The sequence below is a fragment of the Oryctolagus cuniculus genome, chromosome 3 (assembly GCF_964237555.1).
Source record: "Oryctolagus cuniculus chromosome 3, mOryCun1.1, whole genome shotgun sequence".
Classification (NCBI taxonomy): domain Eukaryota; kingdom Metazoa; phylum Chordata; class Mammalia; order Lagomorpha; family Leporidae; genus Oryctolagus; species Oryctolagus cuniculus.
Genome location: NC_091434.1, coordinates 159,872,216 through 159,896,613, shown reverse-complemented (window position 1 = coordinate 159,896,613; position 24,398 = coordinate 159,872,216). Strand labels below are relative to the sequence as shown.

At 41.6% G+C, this 24,398-nt stretch overlaps 1 protein-coding gene across 1 annotated transcript; it reads right to left on the bottom strand.

Moving 5' to 3' along the window:
- Positions 1-10,652: 10,652 nt before the first annotated feature.
- Positions 10,653-20,223, bottom strand: LMOD2 (leiomodin 2). Its single transcript, XM_002712092.5, has 3 exons — positions 18,862-20,223; positions 11,604-12,989; positions 10,653-11,097 (listed from the first exon to the last, which is right to left on the bottom strand). The coding sequence occupies exons 1-3, from the start codon at positions 19,132-19,134 to the stop codon at positions 11,071-11,073; spliced, it is 1,686 nt and encodes a 561-aa protein (XP_002712138.1). The 5' UTR covers positions 19,135-20,223; the 3' UTR covers positions 10,653-11,070.
- Positions 20,224-24,398: the final 4,175 nt, after the last annotated feature.

Sequence of the window (24,398 nt, the reverse complement as noted above, 5' to 3'; positions counted from 1 at the left end):
TCCAGTAGTTTTATCTTAAATGTGGAAGGCTTGAGATTTTTCTGTTTATGCAGAAGCAAAGACTCAAAGGGAAATGCTGTCATGCTCTGTTTAAAAAAAAAAAAATGCAACAGGAAGGAAAATATGTTAGCATGAGGCAGCTAAGCCAGCAGTCACTAAGGCAAGTCAAGGCCAAGTTTTGAGATTAGAACAGCCTCCAAATTTTGGAATATGTGAGTAAAGTGTTTTTATAATTTTTGGTTTTGCTTATTCCTGATCCGCATTCTCTACTTCATCACCGTTAAAACATTTTTTCCATTTGAAATAGCAGATTAGGTAACTAGTATGTTTGTGTAATCCCAAATGCTCAAAAATTTGATTACACAAGAATATATTTAGAATTATCTCAGAGTCTTCGTGAATTTAATCTCTGCCTGTGTAACTTAAGCATTTGCTATCTTTTGTCAACCCAGTGGTGGCTTTTAATATATGGATGTCAAGAATGACTTGGATTTGATGGCCATTTTTTGGTTTTGGTTTTTGCTTATGTTTTTAAAAAGTTTTCATTTCTTTAAAAATAGCTTTTATAGTGACAACTTCTGGAGTAAAAGAATTGTAATCCACTTCAAGTTCTGACAGGTCAAGGTTTCTGTTAAATTTTCTTGAGTGTTTCTGCAAAGAATCATCAAAAATTCTTGGCAGCATTTAGAAAAAAAATGAAGATGTTGTTGAGTGTTACCTTGCTGCTCTTGAGTAGGATGTTTTCAGCTGACTGCTAGTCTCCTGCCTGGTCTCCACAACTCTCAGTTGGCAACATGTTGAAAAGGCAAGAGCTGCAGGAGGTGGAAGCTTAACTTCTAGAGACTCTTTCACAGATAGGTGTAAATAAGTGTGTTCTCTCATTTCTTCCCTTCAACGTAATTTAAAAAAAATAAAAAACTGGGATGAGCATCTAACAAGGTGGTTACTATGCCTCTTGGAACACCAACATCCCTTATCAGAGTGCCAGTTCAAGTTCTGCCTCCACTTCCAATCACGCTTCCTGCTGTGAGCCACCTTGGAGAGACCGGGTGATGGCACAAGTAACGGGGTCTGTGCCACCCATGTGGGAGACCTGCATTGAGTTCTACCCTCCTGGCTTTTGTTTGTTTGTTTGTTTAGAAAGAGAGACAGAGAGAAAGGTCCTCCTTCCGTTGGTTCTCCCCCCAAATGGCCGCCATGGCCAGCGCACTGCGCCAATCCGAAGCCAGGAGCCAGGTGCTTCCTCCTGGTCTCCCATGAGGGTGCAGGGCCCAAGCACTTGGGCCATCCTCCACTGCCTTCCCGGGCCACAGCAGAGAGCCGGACCAGAAGAGGAGCAACTGGGACAGAACCGGCGCCCCAATCGGGACCAGAACCTGGAGTGCCAGTGCCGCAGGCGGAGGATTAGCCTAGTGAGCTGCGGCGCCAGAGTACCCTCCTGGCTTTGACCTGGCCCGTCACTTGTGGGCAATGGGGAAATGAACCAGCAGATGAAAGATCTCTCTCTCCATTTCTGTCTCTCTGCCTATCAAATAAACGGAAAATAATTTTTTTAAATTATTCCATTTTTCCAGTTTTACTTCAATGTAAAGCATTCCTTTGAACTGCTGTTTGCTGACTGACTTGTTCACATGAATGTATTGGTTTTTAAACTGGGGTGTTCCCACTCCCACCAGCCCTTTCCAGCATGAAGGGGAACTATTCCATGATAAATTCAGAACACAACTTGCGAAGTGTAACCTAGAATGACTAGATCATTTGTTGTGTGTGTGTGTGTATACAGTGATTAATAGGTCATCTTGGATTTCATTCAGGAAGAGAGAAATTTAGCAGTTTGTACTTATGATTACAGTATTTCGATGAGAGACCAGTGTAGTTTTCAGTCATATGAATAATTTTTAAAAATTCTGAATATGTGACACCAAAAGGTTGTATTGCTAACAGCCTGCTCAATTTGTTGTAAAGACTGATTTGTTGTCAGAAAAATAGTGCAAGTTAGCCAGTATGCAGATAGACTACAGGTCAAAGTAAAACCCTAAGCTTTAGAGTAAAATTTGCCTAATGAACTAAAGAGTTAGGGTTTTAAAGACCATTAAAATTTCACCTCCTGAGACAGTTGAATTTTGAGAATGGTAATTCCATTTTCCAATTGTCAGTCTTTGGCTTGCCAAATAATTTCCTGACTGAAGGCTACACAGCCCCTTTTTCCCCCTCAGCCCAGCCAGTGCCCCCTGGGATATGAGGAAGCAGGGTCAGAGAGAGTAGATGCAAATATTCTTAGAACGCAGGCCCTGGGGCCAATGCTATGGCTATGGCGTAGCAAATAAAGCCACCACCTGCAGTGCCGGCATCCTATATGGGCACAGGTTCGAGACCCAGCTGCTCCACTTCTGATCCAGCCATCTGCTATGGCCTGGGAAATCAGTAGAAGATGGCCCAAGCCCTTAGGTCCCTGCACCCACATGAGAGACCTGGAAGAAGCTCCTGGCTCCTAGTTTCGGATTGGCACAGCTCCGGCCATTGCAGCCAACTGGGGAGTGAACCAGTAGATGGAAGACTCTCTCTCTCTTTCTCTGCCTCTCCTCTCTCTCTGTATCTGACATTCAAATAAATAAATAAATCTTTAAAAAAAAAAAAAAAAAAGAAAAGAAAAGAAGGCCGGCGCCGTGGCTCAGTAGGCTAATCCTCCACCTTACGGCGCCAGCACACCTGGTTCTAGTCCCGGTCGGGGCACCGGATTCTGTCCCTGTTGCCCCTCTTCCAGGCCAGCTCTCTGCTGTGGCCAGGGAGTGCAGTGGAGGATGGCCCAAGTGCTTGGGCCCTGCACCCCATGGGAGACCAGGAGAAGCACCTGGCTCCTGTCATCGGATCAGCGTGGTGCGCTGGCTGCGGCGGCCATTGGAGGGTGAACCAACAGCAAAGGAAGACCTTTCTCTCTGTCTCTCTCTCACTGTCCACTCTGCCTGTCAAAAATAAAAAAAAAAAATAAAAAAAAGAAAAGAAAAGAAAAGAACAGAACTCTGGGCCTAACATGTTTCCTAACTGTGCACTATTGGCTGCTTCTTAATGATGTACTCCTTGGAACCCCTTAGCCTCCAAGGTTAGGTCCTGCTGTGTCCTAGGCTTGAGGACCAGTCTTGCCTCTCTAAACTTCATTTTTCAACCGTGAGCCTTCTGGATGAACATTTAACTTTTCAATTTGAAATATGTATTTGTGGGTAATAGCAATATTGAAGGCATATGGATTGTTTTCAGTTTATACACAATGTGCCAAGACTTTGATGTTCCCTTTCCTAGTGCACCATCCTCCAATGCCAACCTCCACAGTGGGGAACCATTTTCTATAAGGAGTTCTAGGCCATTTACTCTTGAACTATCCAAACCGAACCAGTGATTAATAGACTTCTTTTATGCCAAGAGTCTACCCAACCTGTCTGAACTACTCTCTTTACTAGTCTGCTAGTTCAGATATTCAGTTCCGCTTACCTTGTCCTTCTCCTATACTTTCAAGGATGGTATTCAGTAGCCATAAGCCAGGCTTGTTGCCAAAGTCTGGGTCACTTCTTGCTCTGATTGGACCTCATGGTTACATATGTCCCACATCTGCTCACCAGCACCACCACTAGGGCAAGGTGATAATGACTGTATCTGCATAAAGAATTTTTCTTTGGTTCTGTGGATGTGTCCCCACATCTGGCCATCCAAATGGGCTATTCATTTTCTGATTCTGGGGTATTTTTGGTCTGATTTGCCCAACCGCGATCTATGGATTGATCTATAAATCTCAATATTCATCCTCAAGAGGTGGAAATCATAGAATACTGCAATTATAAGTATTCTAATTCACTTTGTTAGGGTGTTCACCATGTTTCCCTGGAGTCCAGTAGTATATATTACAAGTATTTGAGGGTAAAATGCCTAACATTCATCCTCCCTTTTTGGCTTAGAAACATTGTAGTATGGCAACATATCTAATTATAAACTTTTCAAAATAACATCTTTTCTATAATGAAGTTCCAAGATGAATGACTGATTAGGACTTTTTTCATAGCTGAACAACACCATGAAACATCTAATAATTGCTCAAAAACAAACAAATAAAGGATACCATACCATTTGGCCACCTTGGGAGCAGTGAGAAGATACAGTCGTGCCATTTTTGTTGAGCTAATTATCTCCATATATTTAGGTATCTGTATCGTATTATTGCTATTTATAAGATACCAAAATATGATATAGTATCTGATCTCCCAGATATCAACCCAGTAGAATATGAGGAACATTAAGACATGTACTTAGATAATTTAAGGCAAGACAAAATGTAGTAGGTACTAAAAGAGAATTTGGACTTTACAGAAAATGGATTACCACTGAAACATTGTAAGCAGGAAACTGATGTAATCAGGGTTGCATTTTGGGAAATTATCACTCTGGCATGTTGAAGACATATTGAGGGTGAATGAGAATGGAGATGGAGAAACTAATTAGAAAGCAACATCAATGCACTAATCCAGATAACAGATTGTGTGACTTAGCAAGGGTTTTTGTGGTTGTCAATGAGAAGATGTACCATTTTCCAACGAGTGAAAAATTCTATTGACAGCTGTTTATTTAGAGTGACTCTTGTTAAATAAAAAGCCCTTTTGATCTTCTGACCACATTGAGCAGTTTGGATTTGCAAAGATAAAACTAGAACTGCCTTTGGGAAGAGGTAGAGAAATGAATTTACTGTGTGAAATTCCCAAGAGTCATCTAGGAGGGTGAGAAAAGGAAGGATGGAATAACTTACTAGCAAGAAAACACAGACTTATATGGGATAAAATAGCTGGTGGGAAAAATACCTCTGATAGAGGATTTTAACAACAGAGTATCTCATGTTCAATTTGAAGACATTTGTATCACTGTAATGTCAATCCCAACTTAGTTTCCCAAATTTCCATGCAATATTGAATATAGAAATCAAGAAAAGGGGATGATGTGGTTCATGTGCTTTGGGATACAAGCATTAATCATAGGTTCACCAGATGCACGTGTAGAATATGGACCCAAGGATGACCCTATGTTGATAAACCTTCAGCCCCATCCTTCCATCCATCAAGGAATTCTCCGGAATCTTGAAGACATTGAGCTGTCACTTCTGGATGAAGTTTCCAGTTGACTTTATCTTAGATATAAGTTCATACATAAAATACTTTTTATATATTAAATATTTTTCTCTTGTCAAGTAAAAATGACATACCAGGAAGATGTGACTTTTTATTCTGAGATTTTGTGACCCTCTGATTCTCTATGGCAGCAGCATACTCATTGTTTGAAACTATGCAAAATACCCTTCATCTTGGTGAGTCATGCACTTGACCCCTATGATCTAATTTCCATCTCCACCATCCTGTAAATTTGCTCTCACCAAGGCCAATAAAGTGGACACTTTCGGTATCTGTAATTCCCTAATTTTTTTTTTTTTCTGTTAATGGCTCCTTGCTTAGTGTAGCTCTCTGCTTTGCAACATGACTCTCCTCTGGTTTCTCTGTCCTCTTTGGCCATACTGTCTCTGCTGTTCTTCACACACACACACTCTCTCTCTCATATCCAAACTCCTGCTTTTTAAGCGGGGGGAGGACTTTTATTTTCATTTTATTGGAGAGACAGAGAAAAATCCTCCATCTGCTGGTTCATTCCCCAAATGGCTGCAACAGTCAAGGCTAAGCCAGGCCAAAGCTGGAATCTCCATCTGGGTCTCCCATGTGGGTGGCAGGGACCCAAGTGCTTGAGGCATCATCTGCTTACTCCCAAGGTGCACGTCTGTAGGACAATGAGTCGGAAGCAGTGTAGACAAGACTCAAACAAGGTACTGTAATATAGGAATGTAGGTGTCTCAAATGGTGATTTGAGTGCTGTGCCAAATTCCCACTCCCAAACCCATCTCTTCAAATGACACTTATACTACATGACCTCCAAATCCTTACTTCCAGCAAAATTACCCCAACGTTCCAGACTCATCCATTCAAATGGACAGGTAATGCAGAGGCAATGTATTTTAAACTGAACTCCAGAACCTGCCTGTACTATATTCCTTATCCCATTTTGTGAGATTTGGGACCACCCATATGGCTCAGCCAGGAATGCAGATGTCAATCTAGACTCCTTTGTTTTTTGCCCCCTGCTCCCTACATTCAACTAGCAACTAGATTCTATGGAGTTTATGCTTTCCTAATTGCTGTTCTGTTTGTTCTGATCTCTAAACCTAGGTAGCATTCATTCATGCTTCAAGTTGGCATCCCTTCATTCTTAGATCATTACAGCAGTCTAATTACTCTTCTGCTCCCAGCCTAGGCCTCATTGAATCCACCCTTCCATTTCTCAGTTACATGAATTGTATTTTAAAAATCTATATAAACATCATGCCACTCCTCTTGCAATCTTTCACTGTTCCTTGTGGCTTTCATAATTGAGTAGCTCAGGTTGTGTTCCATGCCAGTCTTTTTATGCAGATGTAGAATATTTTCCTGACTTTCTGAAAAGCATTTTGCTAATATACACATCTGTGGGCCAAATAGGCTTAGCATCTGGCCTAGAGAAACTTGGTAAACACGACAATGTGGTTAACCCCTAATTTCCAGTTTTGTATACAACATTGATGCCTCACAACCCTCACCTGTCTGGAAGACAGCTTTTTAGCTCTAATCTTCCAATCTTTTTTCCTAGGGATCTTTGGAAAAGCTACAAGTTGGAATAACTAAGTAATAAGGGATGAGCTGGAACAGTCAAAATAATCTACATATTCAACAGTTACTGTAATTGCTTAAATAAAATGTGGATTGTATAATGATATGTAAACTATCTTCTCCTATTTGTGGAAAAAGTAGTCGTGTACATGTTCAGATATGCATTAAGGATTTAAAAAGACATACACTAAAGGGTCAACAGCCATTTTGTGTATGTGAGTTATGGAGATTCTATATGTTCTTTTGCTTAGATGTACATTTATGTTCTGATTTTTCTTAATGATCACATCTAATATTTTTATTAAAAAGAAAAGCTCATGCAGAAACTATACAACATATGTCTGTTTAGTATTCTTAACCCACCAAAAGTGGCAACACTAGAAAAAAATGGAATATTAACTTTTTGCCAAATTGTTTTTACAGAATTACATTAAATCCCATAGTTTTCAGCCATTCTCTGTGCTACCCTGTTTCTTCAAACTTCAAACACCTCTATCTTTAGATATTCTCTCTCTCTCTCTCTCTCTCTCTCTCTCTCTCATACACACACACACACACACACACAAGTGATGGTCTTTTCTTTAAAAATCATTAGGTGTCACCACCATTGAGAAGCTTCCCTTGACCCTGTTATGCCTGTTAAGTCAAAGGGCTATGGTAAATTGTGACTCACAGACCAAATCCATCCTACAGCTGTTTTTGCAAAACTGTGAACTAAGAAGAGTGTTGTAACTCTTCTAGAGGAGTTGGTTTCCCTAGGGTTCCTTGTGCTTTGAGCTGGAGGACACTTTCTAATTTGAACTGGTCTCCCCAGCACAGAACATAGTGCCTCATAGATAGGGGCCAACGGATAAGTAAATACATGGATTCATGAAGGAGTGGTGCTGTTCCCTCCTTGCCCTAGCATGTAAGTTCCCCAAGGACAGGGGTTTCATCTCCTTGGTTCACTGTGCATCTCAGGTGTCCAGAAGGGGATCTGGAACATTCAGTTACTCAGAAAATATTTGTGGAAGCTAAGTACGTGCATTGTAGTACCATGTTGCTGAGTTTTGTGCATGCTCTTAGCTTTCAATATCATACTAATTGGTGATTAATGGAAATAAGGGTCCACCTGAAGAACCTCTCAGAAACAAAAGGGCAGAACTTTGTCATGAAAGGAAGTAGTTGTGAGGTCTTTTCAAGAGAATATCAGTTTACCCCCGTCTTTAGTGCATGTCATTATGGATACTGCAACCATTATTGCCTCTTCCCTTCACTCACTGGTAGCAACTCTCTCAGGAAAGTTATTAAATCAAGATCCTGCTGACACTGAGTTATTAAATACCAACAGCAGCAGGGCCTGTGAAGCAAATGAGACTCAGCATTCTGGCGCCATTGCAAATTAGGATGAGGTGTATTTTCAGAGATTGACATGTACATATAAATCATAGCCTAAACACTTTATCTGGTCTTGGACACCCTCTTTCCCAGTGAGTTAAAAGCTCTTAATAGAGGATGAGCTAATGAGCTTTCATACCAACTCTGTGAGTTTGCTGAGAGTATGAACTAGGATGTCCGTGCTGTGCTGAATAGTGACCATCATGGTATCTTGTACGTTTGCAGTGCTGGATTCTGGAACAAAATCATTCCCAAATGATAAATGGATTCATTTAGTCTCTGATCTGTCATCCTTATCTTTATTTTGGGAAGTGCTTAGTAAGTGCGTTCAGCTGTCTCCCAAGGCACAAAATACTCTACCAGGGCAGCCTTTTATTTTATGACTATTTTTAAATTTACTTTATATGAATGAAGTTGAATATCTTTTCCTTTGATTATTGTGTATAGCCAGTGCCTGTTTTTTTGCTGGACTATTTTCTTTTCACTTTTTATTTTTTAAACTGTTTATTTGAACCGGCGCCGCAGCTCAATAGGCTAATCCTCCACCTAGTGGCGCCGGCACACCGGGTTATAGTCCCGGTCGGGACGCCGGATTCTGTCCCAGTTGCCCCTCTTCCAGGCCAGCTCTCTGCTGTGGCCAGGGAGTGCAGTGGAGGATGGCCCAAGTGCTTGGGCCCTGCACCCCATGGGAGACCAGGAGAAGCACCTGGCTCCTGCCATCGGATCAGCGCGGTGCGCCGGCCGCAGCGCGCCGGCTGCGGCGGCTATTGGAGGGTGAACCAACGGCAAAGGAAGACCTTTCTCTCTGTCTCTCTCTCTCTCACTGTCCACTCTGCCTGTTAAAAAAAATAAAAATAAATAAACTGTTTATTTAGTGAGGCCAATAAGCCTTTGGCTATAATGGAAATTTAAAATATGCTATCTCAAAAAATAATAAAATAAAATGCATAGGAGAAAATATGTCTCATTATCACTCACTTCTGGTCAGAAACCTGGTCAAGCTCTCCACCCTAACCTGCTGCTGGCAACAAAAATACTAGCCTTTCCCTGCTCTCTCAGGAGAGCTGCCACCCAGTCCGCTTTTGGGATTCCTGCACTGTTGCCTCAGCAACCAGGATGATTAGCAAACACTTGCTCTGCATCATCAGAATGGAGCTGGAAGCTGTTCACCTCTCATTCCTCCCCTTCAGTTTGCTTGCACACAAGGAGGAATCAGGGTAAAGTATGGTCTGTCTGGGTTTCTGTTCTAAATTCACACACACACACCCCTTTTAAAAAACCTAAACTGTAGGTTTTACTTCCTTAACAAACTGCCAATACTAATAGAAACAGAATTCACTCCAAAAGGAAAGAGAATCCCCACTGCTGTTTTAACAGTGGTGGTGGTGGGGTGGTGGTTGGAGATTTGAGTCTGGATGGAAGCAGCAAGGTGCAGTGATGCAGAAGGGGCATGGGTTTTAGAGTCAGAGACACCCACATTCAACTCACTGCAAAATTAACATTTCTGCACCTCAGTTTCCTCATCTATTTAATGTCGTTAGGAAAAGTGCAGTAGCTAACTTGGTTCAGAAACTGTCAGTCACCTGCCAGCCCCCTCACACCAAGCCAGGTCACTGACAGCTCCTGGACCTCCGGAACTCTTTAAGTGGCTATATCAGTAGTTATTATTACTGATAAAGAGAATGGCTCAACCATAGAAACAGACAAAAATAAATGGATCCAAGAACGATTGGAGAAATTTCTAGTGAAGCACAATCCTCTTAATTGGAGAAAATCCAAAGCTCTTCACACAATGCAAACAATTGTCGAATGGGCGGCCCAGGGAGCCTGCCAAGACCATTGCTCTAATCTGCAGGATACAAAGGATACATCACTAATCACAGTTAATACAAAGGACTTTACAGAAGATTTATAGCTTTTGTAATTGAGCATGGAGCACTAGAATGGAGTAAAGGTACTGTCCCACAGGTCTTTCTCTCATTGGACTTTAACACTTCTTGAGTGACAGAGGATAGAGTGGAATGATTGCTGGGAATCACCTTAAGGTGAGTTTGTGGAGGTTGGCATCACCACGATGTGTATGGGACTTAAAAAAATGGCTGAGATCCACTGGGCTAAGGCTTGTCCCAGCAGACTTCAAGGGTAGACTTCAGAGTACATCTCCATCATCTGCTACAAGGTAACTCTGGATTTAGAGAGTTTATCTTCCTGTCATTCTTCCAGCACGGATTTCCTCTCTCTCAAGAAAATTCCTAATTTCCAACTTTTTTTCTTTCCATAAGTAGTTGATTTTAATAATCAATGAATGAATTGACTTCTGGACCCCTGTCAGCCTTCTGGAAATGGGGGGGGGGGCATCAGCTTTTCATCTGGGTCCAACGTCAATGAATCCAGAATGGTAACAGCCACACTGGAGGTTCTTTCCTCAGCCTGTTATTACCAAAAGAATATTTTAAGGACGTTCTTTATACCAGTCCTTTAGAAAGAAATCTGATCAGATTTTTTGTACATGAAGACACAAAGAAAGGCAAATGCTAAGGACCCAAATTCTTTCTGGGTGAGAATGTAATATTTTTAATAATCTGCAAGGTTGCATACATTCCTGACAGGTGTATAAATGCACAGGAAAATATTAGTTTAGCTTTAAAAAAAGGAAAAAACCCTCAATCTAAATTTATTGGGATTATAAAAATAACAGCACATTTCATTACCTTGTTACAGCTCAGAGTTCCCAACACATTCAGAGATATGAAGAGCATCTTTAACTGCTTCTTGCCAATACAAATCTTGTAAAATAAAAAAAGTTTATTTTCATATTTACAGAAGAAACATGCTGATTGTTTCTTAAAATTCTTTGTAAAGTCGAGGAACACTTCAAATTGAAGAAGCTATCTTAGAAACATCTCACAATGCGTTTTATTTGATGCCACCAAAAACAGTTCTGCATCCTCTTCCACAGATCCTGCATTTATCGTAGAGCTTCTGGAACTTCCACCTACAAAACAGGGAATTTTCTTCAATGAAACAACACAAATGATAAAGCGGAAAATATCTGTAGGGTATGTCTCTAGCAGTATTCTCTGAGAAGAACTCAGCACAGATTAATGATTTGCTGCATGGTTTCCAAAGTTTACATTATTAAGTCTGAAATCACATGCAACTCTGGGAAAATGTTTAACAAGTGGTGAATGAATCATTTTGAAATGTTATACTGTCTGATTTTTCTTTAGAGAAATTGGGGTTTTTAAATGTTGGAGTGTCTTAAATGGTCCTGGAAGGTAGAGGACTGAGACACCAAGAAGGAGGCCCAGTAGCTGTCAAATGGAAATGTGCTCACTTGTGCTCCTGCCCTAATGTTTCAGACTGGGTACACTTGCTCTCACATACCCAGACAGCTGAAATACTAACCAGCATCTGAAAAGCAACTTTGGTGCCACCACGCATTGGCCGCCGACCCACTGACTAGCTCTGTGCCTGGATGTTCGCTCTCAGGTTACTTACCCGCCTTAGCTGTCTTATGCTGCTTCCTCTAATTGCTTCCATGAGATTCTCATGAGCTGATCTCTGCGGGGTAGAAGGTCGGGAACTGTCTTCCATTTTCTTCTCTTGCACGGACCTCAGAGAATTCTTTATTTCCTTTAGGATATTGTTCGGCTGTTTCTTGACCTTTTTCCCTTTTTTCTTTTTCTGTCCATTTTGTAATGCCCTTTGGGCACTCTCTTGCTGTTTGATGACCTCTGCAATGTTTCTAGTGATGAGCTTTTTCTCTGGAGGAGGAGGAGGGGGCGGGGGTGGAGGAGGAGGTGGCAGCCTCTGTGGGGGAGGGGGTGGAGGAGGAGGAGGGGGTGTGGCCACAGGAGATGGAGGCCGGCCCCTCCCTGTCTGGACTTTCTTGGGGAGTTTGGGGGATGACCAGGGCGAGTGCCTGGGAGAGGCATATGGGGAGGAGCCAGGCGTTCCTCTTTGCCAGACTTTGGTCCTAAGATTGGCTCCTCCATCAGACCCTTCTTGCTGCTTCTGCTCTTGCATCCGCTTTTGCCTCTGCTTATCCATGTTTCTCGTCAGAATGCTCGTCATGCTCATTCTTGGTCCGGGGAGCTCGAAGTGGTACCCCAGCCGCAGCAGCGTCGTGTTCTCTTTCAGCAGCTTGACGATCTCCATCTCCACCTGGCTGCCCATGATGTGCCTCTGATTGTGGAAGCGCAGCTCCGTGAGCACCGTGTTGTGCTGCAGCGCTCTCATGATGGCCAGGATGCCCTTTCCCGTTATGAAGTTGGACTCGACGTTGACGTTGGTGATGTGCTCATTGACTTTGAGCATTTCCGCAATGGCTATTGCTGCGCTGTCGTCCGCGTGCGTGTTGGCCAGACTGAATGTTTTCACCACCGTGTTGTCCTTGAGGGCTTCAGCAAAGCGGGTGAGGGTTTGCGTTGTGATGTTCTCTATATTGTTCAAGTTCACTTCGACGGTGTCGGGGTCGTTGTTTTTAATCTTTTCCAAAGCATCTTCGATGACTGTAGGATTTCCACTAGGGTGTATGGCAGCCGGCGACTCTGTCCTCCGTCCACTAGGGTGTGTGGCAGCCGGCGACTCTGCCCTCCTTCCACTGTTGCCATTGGTCAGGTTGATGTTTTCTATTTGACTTTTAAATATCTTTGGCTTAGCATTGTCAGCGCAGACACCATCACAATTGACAGTTCCATTGATACCTTTTGCAGTTTCGATTGCTCCTTCTTCTTCCTCACTGTCCTCTTCCTCACTGTCTTCTTCCTCCTGGGACTCCTCCTGCTCCTCTTCCTCTTCAGTGTACACCTCTTCAGAAACTTCACTGTTACTCTCAGTGAAGATAAGCTCCTCCTCACTCTCCTCTTTGTCTTCTTCTGCAACCTAAAGAACATGTTGTCTTTATTAGCATTTTTAAACACATTCGTTTAATTTGCAAAAGTAATTCAAGGGAGCCAGCGTTGTGGCATAGCGGGTTAAGCCAGCGCCTGCAGTGCCGGCATCCCATATGGGTACCCGTTTGAGACACGGCTGCTCCACTTCCCATCCAGCTCTCTGCTGTGGCCTCGGAAAGCAGTAGCTGATGGCCCAGGTTCCTTGATTCCTTGCACCCAAGTGGGAGACCTGGAAGAAGCTCCTGGCCCCTCACTTTGAATCGCTGCAGTTCTGGCCATTGCAGCCAATTGGGAAGTGAACCAGCATATGGAAGATCTTTCTCTCTTTTTGCCTCTCCTTCTCTCTCTGTGTAACTCTGACTTTCAAATAAATAAATAAATCTTTTTTAAAAAAAGTAATTCCTGGCAAGAAATAGGAAAGTCTACAATGAAAACAGTTAACAATACTCTGCTTCTGATTTCTCCAATTCGTGTGACCAAGGTTAACGTTCTGTTGCATAACCATCAATAGCTGTTTCTACAAACATTTCTTTTGTGTTGTACAGATATCCAAAGTTCAACTTATTGAATAGAAATATGTTATCGTTTTGCCAATTTGAATAAATCAGTTGGAACCCTGACTTTGAAAACATTTGATAAATTTTTCTCTCTCTTGACTCCCAGAGTTGACCTTTTTAACTCCTTGCTCCTTATATTTGGCAAATTTAACCTTTCCTTCTGGAATCACGCCCCTGTTCTTCTTTATTTCTCCATACCAAACAAACAAATGACAACAAAAATATGTAACGTGTAAATGAATTCCCCTATTTAATGCTCAAAAATTCTTCCCCAAATTTGTGTCAATAGCAGATGTGACAGGAGCCATGTGTTCTTTGTCTGCCTTGTCTCGGTGAAGACAAAGCAGGGGTGTCATTCGCTCCCTATAGCATTTATTTACTCAGCAACAGAGCTGGGCACAGGGACTACGAGGCTCCACAGCACCTGAGAGGGGCTTCTCCACCTGTTCCTGATCTGGAAAAGGGGTTGCTGCTGCTCTGGGCAGCAGGAAGTCAAACTCCAGGTCCAAGCAGAAAAATACTCAGGTCACTCTTTTGGGCACAGCAACTTGAAACTTTTGGCTAGCTCAGGGTTAAATGAGATGGACTGCAGGAGACCAGGTGGGAAAGAGAACCATCCTTGGAAAGCACTAGATCTGGCCAGTAATGTGGAATAGCAGAGAATGGTAGAAAATCTTGAAGCAGGGGCTGGCTGCTGTGGTGTAGTGGGTTAAGCCACTGCTTGCAGTGCCCATATCCCTCTCGGCTGCTCCACTTCTAATCCAGCTCCCTGCTAATGTACATGGGAAAGCAGTGGAAGATGGCCCAAATACTTGGGTCCCTGCACTTACGTGTGAGACCTGGAAGACGCTCCTAGCTCCTGACTAGATCAGCCAAGCTCTGGCTGTTGTGCAGCTCTGGCATTGCAGCCATATGGGGAGAGAACCAGGGGATAGAAGATCTCTCTCTCTCTCTCTGTGTCTCTTCCTCTCTCCTTCTGTATCTCTGCCTTTCAAATAAATAAATCTTAAAAAAGAAATGTTGAAGAAAGCCACTGCTCATTCTGATGGGCTTCAATTACTTAAAATGTATCAATTATGGAAGGCTTTCAAGTAAACAGAATTTCATTATATCTTTGTCCTTCCTGTATATAGGACTTGCTGTGTAATGAAGCCCAAGTGACTTTCTTTTTTTCTTGTTATCTTTTGTGATTAAAAAAGTCTCGAGATTATTGCCAAAATCCAATTTTTCCTCATGCAGTCTTTTTAGTTCTCCTTACCTTCTCTAAAGCCCCGGGGCACTCTCTGTCCTGGAAGCATATTCTTTCTTCTCCCTATATAGAAAATTCTTTTTGACCCTAAGGCCTGCTGCTGCCCAAGGCACGTGGATGAGCTTTGGAAAACCACACTTGTCTCCAGGTTTGTTTGCCCAGTTGCGATCACAAAATAGCTTTGAGTTATCCACTTGTTTGGAGTGGCAGGCACCAAGTGATGGCCTGGGGAAGGGGTCAGGCACTCCTGGGATGACTAGTCCAGTCTTAATTTACTCACTTCTTCAGGAGCAACAGGGAGAGGAACACTGCGTGTGTGTGTGTGCCTGTGTGTGTGTGTGTGTGTGTGTGTGATGTTTGGTGGCAGATGGCTGGAAGTCATAACCCAGCAGCTCAAAAGAATAAGTTGGGCTATAACCAAGCCTCTCATTCTCTATGAGGAGGGTCAGGAAGCTTTATATGTGCCCAGAAGTGGAGCAAATGGATTAATTGACGGAAAGAAGAATTGTAGGCAGAGTTCACCTCACCCCCACACCACCCCAAATCCCTTTCCCTTGTGTCAGCTGAGTATATGTGTGTGTGTCTGTCAATGCACATTTTTAGTTGTTTTAGTATTTGAAGGAAAAGTGTCTCAAAATCCAAGGTGTACTATCTTTTATGCCACTGTTAACTTTCATCCCCTTTGGTTGTTTAATGCTCTTTAGGCTCTGCCTGCAAGAGCTGTTTTCCCATCAAAATGTACCTGGAAAAATAATATCTAAAACTGCTCTCCAGCAATATGAGCTGTCCTGTGACATTTAAATTACACTTCATCCAGAAAGCCTTCACATTATCCCTGTAACATATTTTCATGCATCATTATCCCCCACCCCCAGTATTTATTGCACTTTATTTGTCATTTCTCCAATAGACAATTGGGTGAGAGCAAGGGCCCTGTCTGCTTTGCTCACCTAGCACAATGCTTAGCATGTAGTAGGGCTTCAATAAATATTTGTTGACCAAATGGATCTAAGCTGACATTGATCAATAACCACAGAGAGTAGAATCTAGACCTAGGAAAAAGTATTGATAGGGGCAGGTGGGCGTTGGAGGACAGATGGTTACCCTATTTGCCTGAGTTCAAGGAATTTCTGAGTATGCAGGATTTTTGGGGCTAACATCTGTAGATGGTCCTGGACCATCTGAGATGGTCAATCACTTAAGAGGTGGATATTTGGAAGAAGAGCACCAAGAAGAGAGAAATGGGTCTAGAGAAGGGAGGTAGGAGGTTGCAAAAACCAAACCTCGCTTCTTTTAAAAATTATATAGATCTCCAAAAGGCCACTGTTTTGGATTTGAGGCCAATTCTTTGGAGAATGGAGGTGGGAAGGTGGGGATAGGGAGGGAAGGTGGAGGGGGAAGTGGCAATGAGGCTGAATGAAGAGAAGGGGAATGTTGGTGCATTTGTCCTGGTCCTCTCCCTAGCATCATTGCAATGAACAAGGTGGCAAGATGCTTGTCTTTTTTGGTTCTGGTTCTGGTTCTGCCCATAAAGAAGTGTTTGACTTTCGACAAGTCACTAAACCCACCTGGGTCTTAAGGAAACTATAGTTGAGTGGTTCTGAGCGTCACAGTTTTGGTATGTGTCGCAGTCACCTTGAGGGTTTGCTAGACCACAGATTGGGGGTCCCATCCCCAGAGTTTCTCATTCGGCATTTTGTGAAAAATTAGCAGTTCTAAAAAGTTCCTAGGTGCTGCAGATGGCCATTGGTCTAGCATACATACTTGAGAGCTGTGGTTCTGTGCCAATAGAGCTGAATTTGAATTTCAGTTCTACTTACAAGCTGCTAGTCTTCATCGAGTTTCTTAACTTCGCCTCATCTCAGTTCTCATGTGTAGAATGTAAGAATGAAATGAGATCATGTGGAGAAACTGGCACTAGTGCCTACAATCCAGCAAATACTCAAGCTAGGGAAGCAGACCGACGGGTTCCCAGGGCCCCTTGGTGCTCTAACACAGCCTACTTTGTGTAAACCCAGCTGGGCAGATTTTCATTTGACAGCCATTGCAGTGTTTTCAGAAACTGTTACAGAGCCAGCACCCTGACCACTCAGACCTCCAGCTCCTTCTCACGGTCTGTGCTACCATTGCCTTTCCCTTCTGCAGCTGCTCCCCCACCACACACGCACACGCCAGCCCTCAGCTGCTTTGAGTTTTTGCTGTGGTGGAAATGGATTTACACCCTCCATCAGCTTCTTCTGCTCAGCCCTTCTGGTGACGACAGAGACAACTGGCCAGCAGGGAAAGTGTGGTGGGAGAAAAGTGAACTAGCCGAGAGAGGATTCAAAGTTCATCAGCACAGCGGCCTCTCTAATTGAGCTGATAAGCCATTGGCAGGGAGCAGCAGCCTGTTGGCAGGATCAGGTGAGTTCCATCAACAGCTGACAACAGGCTTCACCCTTTGATTCTCACTGCCCTCCTGACAATGTGATATTAAAATGCCTTTGTTGGGTTACTGCTACAGTGAGCTATTTGTCCTAGAGGATAATGTTCTTGTCTTGATAAAGAAAATTCTTTAATAACTGTAATAAAAAGGCCATTGTATTTCACCAGATGTTTGATGTTCATTCCCACATCAGAGAAAGGAAAGCCTTTTCAAATTAAGGTTGGGAGGAGTTGACTGGCTGAGATCCTGGCTAATCTCATGTGTGTCTTTTCTTCTCTCCTCTCCTTCTAGCTCTTCAATCCAGGCAGCCACTGTGGCCTTGGTACACCCTGGCCTGATCCCAGTGGCCCTTCCTGCAATGATTGACATGGACAGAATTCACATTTATCTTGGTGCAAATGGGCCTACACCTCGTCCCTTCACAAGCATCCGACAGCACCCAGTTAGTACTGTGGTAGCCTTGCCATTGGCGTGGCCCATGTTGATTTTAGACGATTTCAACAGATCACAAGCGTTTTGAACTTGTTCCTGGCCTACGTTCTGCCACAATTTCAGGAATTTCTCTCTTAGACAAACATTTCATTGCTATAACTACTTGCCCAGAGCATACTCTTCTGAATTTCCTTCCGGTAAATGGCTCACATGGCAAATTCAAAGTAATCGTTTTCTGGCAGTACACAGCAGCTCAAAAAGCCCGAGCTTCGATATAAGCACAAGTCCTGGCCTCAGAGTCACCACTGAAAAGCTGAAAGGACTCGTAGGGATCGTGTGCATAGGCATAGTTAACCCGGGTCCTCAGCTGGGTTTAGGATGTGTGTCGTCATTTTGAAATTGTATGCAAATGTTGTGGACATGTGCGCAAGCACATGTACATTTTAACTCTGAGTTCTTGGTTCACAGAAGAAACAATGAATCTGACTCCCTCCCTGGGCAGACACGGGAAAAGAAGGGAAAAGAACCCCGAAGAAGCGACTGTTCAAGGCTTAAGAGTTTCAGGACAGAGCAGGACTAGAAATAAGGCCCCCCTGACTCCCAGTCCCTGACCTCCCCGCAGCTCACACCTCTCAATGTTGGAAAGTCAAAGCTATTCTTATGGTAACCGCTATCACACTCAAAGCCACCAGATTTCTCTTTTTTCGTCTTTAAAAAGAAAATAAATGAACTTAGCTGAAAGAAACATATTGTATATGCACACAATGAGTATTCAGAAAGTTCATGGAAAATGCGAATTGTGAAAAAGCCATGTATAATTTCAAAAATCTTTTGCATCCAAGTAAACCTATCATTTAGTTCTATTTTTCCACAAACTCTTCAAAGTACCAGCATTTATGTTATGCCACATCACCTACTTATCACTCCGCTAAGACATGTTTGGAAAATAATTAAACCCACACCTTGGCTGTGAGTTATTTTCCCATTTTAAGTCACTCATTTTACCTGTTAAGATCGATTGGGTGGCTGTGGATGTTACATGGCAATTTAAGCATTGGAAAATTTTCAGTAGCAGGTACGGGTGAGTTACAGAAAATTAAAGTGATAAGGACTGAGAAGTTAGAGACATCTCAGGTGCCTGGGTTTGGGGTGGAGGTGGGGAAGTGGGGGCAGCCAAGGAAAAGTCCCGAGAGCCTACCTTTCCACACTCCCCCAGCCTCTCCTTCTCCAAGAGTTTCTGAGACTCCTTCTCCCAATAGGCCATCAGCGCCTCTCTGCTGAACGTCCCTGTGGGAGTTTTCTCCGTCAGACTCTTCTGCCTTAGCCCCACAGGAAGGTTGCGATCAGGTTCAATGTCGTCCAGCTCCCTCTCTAGCTCCTTCAACTCCTCAGCTGTCAGGGAAGCCAGGAGTTCATCCTCGTCTATGGATTCATATTTACTAAGTCCTCTTCTGTAGCCAAAGGTAGACATGGTCCCTGCTTTGTCAGACCCACAAGGAGCTTGAAGATCCAGGCATTCAAGGCAGCCAGACGCAGGCAGGGAGGCAAGTGGGCAGGCAGGTCAGCAACTGGTGCTAGGAGTGGCTGCCGTAGCCTTTTAAGACTGGTGATGCAGGGCTGTGACAATGCAGAGAGGGTGAAAGCATGGGCTGTTTTAAGCATCAGACGTCAGCTAGACATTTGAACACAAAGAATGTCACATCAGTGGTGGATGGAGGTCCCAGAACCAGCGGGGATTATTAGCACACTGGCCAGGGCCATATTTAGCAGAGCCTGATAGCTCTTGAGGACACACAGAGGATGTTTCAGACAGGGAGCAGCACAGTTCTTTTCACTTTGTGTTCAAACAGGCAGTACGATTTAATTTGAAAATGACTTGTCTCCACCACTGCCATGACCATGAACAGTTTCTTTCATTGTAGTCTTAGGGGTTGAGAAGTAGACTCCACAGTATTCTCTGGGTGGTTATTCAGGTTCTCCCATAAACATATCGTGGGTGGACTGGTAGGAATGGACACAGAGGACCATTGTAATATGGTGCTTTGCAATTGTATTGTGCCTGGCTGTTTACAAAGCACTTTCTTATACTTCCCCTAGTTGTAACTCCTTTGAGGTGAATAACCTGCCCCTCATTTACAGATTTTGGCAACTGAGACTCTGAGAAATTAGGTGAAAAATTTCAAGTCAGGCTAGTCGCTGCAAGTGCTCCACCACACAAATGGCTTCTCCGTACCAGAGTATTAGGGAAATAACTAGATTTGCAAAAACAAACAAGCAAACAAAAACATCTCCAAAATACAGACAGTAATGCAAGGTATGATTTATTAAGGACAGACACTGTGTCAGCCCAGTGCTAAGCATTTCCCATGTTTTATCTCATTTAATCCCACCATCTTGAAAGGTGTGTATTTGGGTCCATGTTTTAACTGGTGCAGACTCAGAGAGGTTTCATAGCCCAGGAGCATAGAGCTAAGAAGTGGTAGAGATGGAATTTAAATCCAGATGTGTATCTACACTGAAAATTGAAGAGGTGATAATTTGAAATCATTTATATATATGTATAAATATGCACACAAATTGAATGTTAAATGAATGTGTTAAAATACATAAAAGGGTATGTGTTAAAATGTTTAACACATTTTTTTAAAATGTGTTAAAATACATGCAAAGGGTCTTCCAAAAGTTGACAGAAATGCATACTATAAAAAACTATGTTTAGATTTTGTAAATTTTTTGCGCCAAAATAATCTTATCTTTTAATGCCATTTTCCATGAACTTTAAAAAATATCCTCATAGATAGTTTACAAAACTTCATTAAAATGTAATTTTAACATGGATATATAAAATATGTTAAAATATGTATGCATAGAAATATACATTTATCAATACATGTATAAAATATATTATGGTTATACATTCAATAGTTGGTGAATATTTAGATTATTTCTAGGATTTAGTTATCAATAATGCTGCTATGAATATTTATGTGCAAGTCTTGGAGAACATATACATTTTCCCTCTCTCTAGGGCAGATATACAGGAGTGGAATTATTGGGATCTATGGTACATTTGCTTTTTTAAAAAAAATTGTTGTTGTATCTTAATTTTATTTGAAAGGGGGGAGGAGAGAGAGAGGTCTTCCATCTGCTGGTTCACTATCCAAATGCCTGCAAAAGCCAGGATTGGGCAGGCTGGAGCCTGGAGTCACGAACACAGTCTCGGTCTCCCACAAGGACAATCGTCTCTGCCTCCCAGGGGGAGCATTAGCAGGAAGCTGGGCCAGAAATGAAGGAGCTGGACTGATACTCCAATATGGGATGCAGGTGTTCCAAGGGGCACCTTAACTGCTGTAACAACCCTTGTCCATATAAACGGGCTTTTTGGAAACTGCAAAACTGTTTTCCAAAATAGCTGTGCCAATTTACGTGCCCATGAACAAAGATGGATGAGAGTTCCAGTTTCTCCAGTCCTGATCTGTGATTGTTTGTCTGGCAATAGTCATTTCAGTGGGTGTGGGTTGATAGTTTTACTCTTCATTTCCCTCATAGCTACTAATGTGATTGTTGGCATTTTAAGCCTCCTTTGGTAAAATATCTATTCAAGGTTTATGTCCAGTTTTAAATTGAGTTGTCTTATTACTGAGTTTTGAGACTTCTTTCTATATTCTGAAAACAAGTAATCTATCAGATACAAGACTTCCAGAAATTTTCTCCCATTCTGTGGCTTGTTGTTGTTTTTTTTTTCTTGTTTTTTTTTTTTTTTTTTTTTTTTTTTGCATCTTTCAAAGAGTAAGTATTGGTAATTTGACAATGTCCAGTTTATCAGTTTTTCTCTTTGAGGCATAATAGGTTCGAGTCCCTGCTACTCCACTTCAAATCCAGCTCTCTGCTATGGCCTGGGAAAGCGGTAGAAGATGGCCCAAGTCTTTGGATCCCTGCACCCTCTTGGGAGACCTGGAAGAAGCTCCTGATTCCTGGCTTCAGATTGGTGCAGCTCTTGTCATTGTGGCCATCTGGGGAGTGAACCAGTGGATGGAAGATCTCTCTGTCTCTCAGCCTCTGCCTCTCTGTAACTGCGTTTCAAAAAAATTTTTAAAAATCTTAAAAAAAAATTTCCTAACCTAAGGCCAGAGAGGTATACTCATATTTTCTTCAAAGAGCTTTATAGTTTTAGAGTTTTAATTTGGGCTTATACATTTTGACTTAATGTTTGTGTATATGTAAGGTAAGGCTATAAATTTATCTTTTTGTATGCAGATACCCAATTTTTTGGCATTTTTTTAAAAGATTATTTTCCCCTTTTGAATTGTGTTGGCACATTTGTGGAAAATTGACTAAATGAAGGGATTATTTTATTTAAATTCTATTCTATTGATCTATTTGTCAATTTTATGCCAATACCACATGGTGTTAATTACTGTACTGTGTTAGGACATTTTGAAATTAAGAAGTTTAAATCTTCTGGGATTGGGTGTTTGGCCTAGCAGTTAAGATGCTGATTAGATTGCTTGTGTCCCACACCAGAGAATGTGAGTTTGAGACCTGGATCCAGCTTCCTGTTCATGCACACCCTGGGAGGTGGTGGTGATGGCTCAAGTGGTTGAGTTCTTGCCACCCACTTGGGAGACCTGGATTGAGTTCCTGGCTGCTGACTTCTTTGTGGGCATTTGAGGAGTGGGCCAGCAGATGAAAGTGTTCTCTCTCAGTCTCACTCTTTGTGTGTGTGTGTCTCTTTGCCTCTCAAATAAATAGTTTAAAAATTGTACAAAACAAGTGTGAATTCTCTAGTTTTGTTCTTTTGCAAGAATGTTTTGGTTATTTTGATCTGGACTCATTATGATTTTCTGCCTCCAAGAATAATCATGGCACTTTTCACTGATGCTAATGAGAGAGATGATGTTGAAATTGGAAATGATGAGTTCATTGGTTTTTTATAGCCTTAGCATCTACTTCCACGTAGTCTCAGTAGAAACACATCCTTTTTATTTGAAAATGTATTTGATTTTTGGCAATGCCATCAAGCCATGACAACCAAAGCTTTAGCTGAGATGATAAAGACATTTTAAGTAAAAAGATGAACAATGCTTATAGCTATGTGAAATGTATGTGTTCCTTGAGAAAAAGAGGAGACAAAAATACATGTAGTCATGGCACAAGTTTATTTTTCCAACAATTAAGTGTTGGGCATATATGATATAGTGACCATTGTGAAAGTTTTGGGGTATGTCATTTTGTACAAATAATAGTGGAATTATGTTTTTCTCTCTCAAGTTTATGATTTTTCTGTAATTTTTTGGTCTATTTCTTATTTGACTATTTCATGCCAAATTCTAATTTAGTTACTGGTATTAAAGTAGTGAAAAAAACCCATAAAGTTCCTTCCTTCATGGAGCTTGTAAAGACAAAGACAATATATAAATGAACATGCAAATGCAGAACCCATCAGACATAAATTCTATGGAGAAAAACAGAGCTAAAGAAGAGGAAAGAAAGACTGTAGGAGCTACTCTTTAATGCAGGGAGCTCTCTAACACTGGAACACAGACGTGGAGAACAAAGGGCTTGGTGCTTACAAATTATAATACACATTTAGTGTGACTATAAAATACTCAAATATTCTTAGAATCACAGATTCTCAGATTCCAAAGGACTTTTGAAAATATTAATACTCACTTTATTATTTAGTATTTACTTGAACATCACCAGGGAAAATAGTCCATTTCCAAAGCTCCTTCTTACTTTTGGAGGCTCCAATCCTTAGAAAATTTTACTTCTTACTGGTTAAAACTGGTTAAACTGATCTTGTAAAAAATAAGCTCATAGTTTTTGTTTTGATTACTGTAACAACCCAAAATGACTATAATCTTGTTATTTTCTTCTGTCAAATCTTGAGTGTTCCATAGAGATTCTGAAAATGACTCCTGAGGAGGCATTGAGGTGTTTGCGGCAAAATCACTGACAAAATTATGGCCTTCCAAGGACACTATCCTAAGAACTTAAGAATAACGGCCACTTGCAAGAATATCAAAAGTTCTTGGAAGAATAAAATTCAAATAGAAATTTATTTTAGTGCCAAAAATTTTAAATCAACGTACAGTTTTTTTTCATAATACACATTCCCCATAAGCTTTTTGGAGATTCCTTATGTTTGTATATTAGTATATTTGATACAAATCATAGTATATTTGATACAAGTTACTGATTGTGACATTGATCACAACTCATGGATGACCTCAGTTCAGGGGTCTTCCTGTAAGTTCCCTCCAGAAACTTTATATTAATACAATATAATTCTGCTGTGTGAACAAAGCTATCTTCTGGCTGGACATAAGTGTGGTGAATAATTTAAATTGTCTTGGAACCTTCTCTATATTGAAAATATCCAAACATATTTATTCAACCATCAGTATTTTTTATTTTGGAATTTCTAATTCGTGTCACATTTTGTTACGGAGCAGAATTGGAGTGTTTTTTTTTTTTTTTTTTTTTTTTTTTGAGTCACAAATACAACAAGCCTTTTGAAAATTAGCACTTTTTGTTTAGGAAAAAGTCTATTTAGGGAATTTTTTTTCTTAATTCTTGATTCAGACACCATCTCCTAATATATTGACAATTGATTTTTTTAAACTTTTATTTAATGAATATAAATTTCCAAAGTACAGCTTATGAATTACAATGGTTTTTTATGTGAAAACAGAACTTCCTTTTTCAATCTTTTTTTGCCTTTCTGTTTCT